This window comes from Tupaia chinensis, unplaced genomic scaffold (genome assembly GCF_000334495.1).
Source record: "Tupaia chinensis unplaced genomic scaffold, TupChi_1.0 Scaffold000196_1, whole genome shotgun sequence".
NCBI lineage: Eukaryota > Metazoa > Chordata > Mammalia > Scandentia > Tupaiidae > Tupaia > Tupaia belangeri.
In genome coordinates, this window is record NW_006159671.1 from 2,526,036 (window position 1) to 2,530,330 (window position 4,295).

The 4,295-nt window shown below is 34.8% G+C and overlaps 1 protein-coding gene across 2 annotated transcripts in view; it reads left to right on the top strand.

Moving 5' to 3' along the window:
- SLC17A6 (solute carrier family 17 member 6) overlaps nucleotides 1–3,772 on the top strand; it is a 45,882-nt gene extending 42,110 nt beyond the window's left edge. Inside the window, exons 10-12 of one of the 2 annotated variants that reach the window (XM_006146903.2) lie at nucleotides 723–833; nucleotides 1,584–1,711; nucleotides 2,460–3,770. In XM_006146903.2, coding sequence (XP_006146965.1) covers nucleotides 723–833; nucleotides 1,584–1,711; nucleotides 2,460–2,795 — 575 coding nt within the window. In that variant the 3' untranslated portion in view covers nucleotides 2,796–3,770. Of the gene's footprint in view, nucleotides 1–722; nucleotides 834–1,583; nucleotides 1,712–2,459 lie in introns of both variants that reach the window. The other variant, XM_027771206.1, reaches the window with a different exon arrangement.
- The last annotated feature ends 523 nt before the right edge of the window (nucleotides 3,773–4,295 follow it).

The following is a 4,295-nucleotide window of genomic DNA, read 5'->3' on the forward strand; positions in this document are numbered from 1 at the left end:
TTTTGCAATGTTCTCACTGCAAAGAAATGATAAAGGTATAGGGTGCTAATTACCCTGGTTTGATCATTACACAGCGTGTGCGTTACTGAAACATAAATGCCTGCAACTTTTACGTGCCAATAAAAAAAGCAGTAAAGCTTCAATAATGTCTGGAATAAAGTATTACTATTTAACAGATTTTTGCTTTCTGTATGTGCTCACCAGAGAGAGAAAGAGAGACAGACACGGTGACAGGGAAAGTGAGAAATCACCCCAAAGATGGATGGCCACGTTGCAATCCTTTTGACTCCTCTCTCTTTCTGGGATCTTAGGCACACATGCACATGTGCCTGGTGTGATTTTCAAGCCACTGGGTCCAGGAATTGAACTGCGGTCGACCATGTGCGAGTCCAGCAATTTAACCACTATGCCATCGGCTGGTCCCGATTACTATTATTATTATTTTTTTCTCAAATACTGCATTTATTCAATTTCCTGGATGATATCTATATATCAGACTTGGACAAGACTGTTAGATCACTTTCTTTTTCTCTCATTCTTTTTTATATTTTATTAACAGTTCTGCTTGCCTGCCAATTATTACTATTTTTAAGATACACTCTCTAAAGTGGAATTTTAGGTCAATAAGTATGAGCATTTTTAGTTCTTTTGGCTCATTGGTAAAATTTTCAAAAAACCCAAACCCACAAAACTGAAGTATTTCTGTATGTTTACTTCCAAAGGTTTTGGCATGGAAGCCACGCTGCTTCTGGTAGTGGGCTATTCTCATACTAGAGGCGTAGCCATCTCCTTCCTGGTATTGGCAGTGGGGTTCAGCGGATTTGCTATATCTGGTAAGATACGTGTTGGTCTTTGTACTTGTGACATCCTGATTTGGGGTGGCAAAAAAGATGCACATACACACATGTAGACAGACACAGGCACACGAAGATACACACTTACACCAGTACATACATATGACTTCACGAGTTTGTGAAAAAGTCAAATGAAAGTACTAGTTTGTTACTCATGCAGGGAAAACCGTGTTGTGCACTGTAAAGTTGTACAGGGATTAAATGTCAATTTAAAAAGTACTAGTTTGTTTTGATGCAAAAAACCTTTTGAAATCTCTGTGCAGGTTTCTCATACTAATTTTTCATGAGCTGTTTGAATAGCGCACGTGTGTACATGTATGAGTGTATGTATATATTTGTAGAATATCTATTTTTTATATATTGGGTAACAGTCAAAATATTTCCATTAAAAACATAAATTAGAAAACATTACTGGGATTTGTGACTACTCTCGCTTTTTCCCCTGCTTAATATTTTTCCTTTTACTTTTTCTTCTATTTCTACGTTAAGAGAACATTTCCTTCTCTCTATGGAGTAAGCATAGCATCTAAGTATTGGATGAGAAATCATACCTCATTCCTTTCCATTTACATCCCTGAGCGGAATGATCACAAAACAGTTACTAGGCATTACTAAGCACACCCTGTGTGTGCCCGTTATATTCTAAGGAGTCGTGGTGTGATGTTTGACACGTACTTGCTTTTAAGAGGTTTAAGATTGCCAAAGTCGGACCTGATGTGTGTGTTTCAGGTTTCAATGTGAATCACTTGGATATTGCTCCGAGATATGCTAGTATCTTAATGGGCATTTCGAATGGCGTTGGCACATTGTCAGGAATGGTTTGCCCTATCATTGTTGGAGCGATGACAAAGAATAAGGTGAGAGTGGGTGCAGCCGATGATCAGTCTTAGAAGTCTATATTTAATGGCTGTAAAAGAATTACTGTGTTTTCCTGGCCATTATTTTTCTAATCCAGTCATTACACCTCAGAGTAGGAAAATAATTGAGGCTCAGAAGAAAATGTCTCTAAGAACTCTGAGAGAGTCCACTTCTTTACCCAATAAGCAATATACTTCTCAACACATTTTAATACTTCTGATGTCCTGGCTTAACAGAAAACAAAACAAAACAAAGCAAACAAACAAACAAAAAAATCTAAAACCTTTTTCTCCTGGCTGATTAAAAATAGTCAAGGAGAAGTCTCCTGAACTGTATTTGAAATTTCAATTCAGAATTCACTGCAGTTGTTCATGGAAAAATATTATCAGCTATTTGTCCTTATATGTACACTAGAGATTCGCCATTATGATTTTCTAGAAGGAAATAACAAGAGATATGGAATAAAAAAATCAATCAATGAAAATAAGAGATAATGAATATTTCAAAAATTAGCAGGCCATAGATGTATTTGATAGTTTATTTAAGAACTTTTCAATTAAAAGTACTTCTATCATGAACGGCAGTATTATGGAAAGGTTCTATTAGAGAATTTGCTTTACAGAATTAGGACATGGATTCCCCTGACTGTAGTGATTCACTAACGACTCAGTGGTGGGGCATTCAGAGATAGTAGGCTTTTTTGTCACAAGGTGTTTATTCTCATTGTGCCACTTTTTGTCGCTGCAGTCACGTGAAGAGTGGCAGTATGTCTTCCTGATCGCCGCCCTAGTTCACTATGGCGGAGTTATATTTTATGCAATATTTGCCTCAGGAGAAAAGCAACCCTGGGCAGACCCTGAGGAAACAAGTGAAGAAAAATGTGGATTTATTCATGAGGATGAACTCGATGAAGAGACAGGAGACATTACTCAAAACTACATAAATTATGGTACCACCAAGTCTTATGGTGCCACGACTCAGGCCAATGGAGGTTGGCCCGATGGTTGGGAAAAGAAAGAAGAATTTGTACAAGAAGAAGTACAAGACTCATATACCTATAAAGATCGAGATGATTACTCATAACAAACCTAATTGCTGGATTTATTTTCGTGTTTGTGATTAAATTCATTGTGATTGCACAAAAAATTTTTAAAAATGTGATGTAAACATGTAAACATACCAACCAGGCAAGTCTTGCTGTAAAAATGAAATCCAGACAAACCCATGAAGTTACCATCGAGTGCAATCTGTAGAAGTTGTGACGTTTCATCATTTCCATTCAGGTCAGCCACTCTTTCATTTGTGATTTAAAGATTGATTGGTCAAAACTGTAGAAACAAGTAGTTACTCATTGGATTTGTATGAGCTAATACTCATCGCCATTCGATAAAGCACAACTGAAGCAGTTGACACAGCTCATTCAGCCGGTTAGGAAGCCAAAGCTACTTGACCATGCAAAATGCACTTATATATTTGTTACACTGTATTGCAAGATATCACGCAGAAATCCTGTTTAAAACAAAAAGTGAAACCGTCACCTTGGCTGCATCAGATGTTGGCGACATTTATTCAGTGTAAATTAAGGAGTCCAGGTATCTTCCAATCAAAGAAGTGTACTGTGGACTAGTATCTACCAAGCTGAACTAAATAAATAATTAGTAGGATTGCATAATGCGAAATATTGTGTTGGTCCTCAAAAGGAATATCTTGCTGTGCTTATTATGAAATGCGTGGGCACAAACACATCTGTGAAAGAGAACTTGTAAAGTAAGGGGTATGCTTCATGTTCTTCCATTCATTTACCTAACAGTATAAAACACTTCACATTTCAGTAGAATCCAACTTTTCCTGTAACATTTCACATAACTTTTTTGCAAAAAATATAAAAAGAAATAGACTTCAATGTATTTTTTATTACAACTTTGTACTGGTTGTAACTTGCATTAGGAAAAAGAAATATATATATATATGTATACACCATAAAGACTCTAATTAAGAAATTTATTATGGAGATATAACCCTTTAAATGCAATACTAACAACGAAAGAAATAGAAAGTGATTTAGATATTCTTCTTCCTTACTAATAAAATACTATATGAAACTTGTGCCACAGAGCTATATGAAAAAATAAACCTAATACTGATATTGTAAGTAGACACTTTTATTATTATTTAAAGAGTCCCACTTATGAGATATTTGTCTTAAATATATAGGACAGTAACATTTCACATAACTTTTTTGCAAAAAATATAAAAAGAAATAGACTTCAATGTATTTTTTATTACAACTTTGTACTGGTTGTAACTTGCATTAGGAAAAAGAAATATATATATATATATGTATACACCATAAAGACTCTAATTAAGAAATTTATTATGGAGATATAACCCTTTAAATGCAATACTAACAACGAAAGAAATAGAAAGTGATTTAGATATTCTTCTTCCTTACTAATAAAATACTATATGAAACTTGTGCCACAGAGCTATATGAAAAAATAAACCTAATACTGATATTGTAAGTAGACACTTTTATTATTATTTAAAGAGTCCCACTTATGAGATATTTGTCTTAAATATATA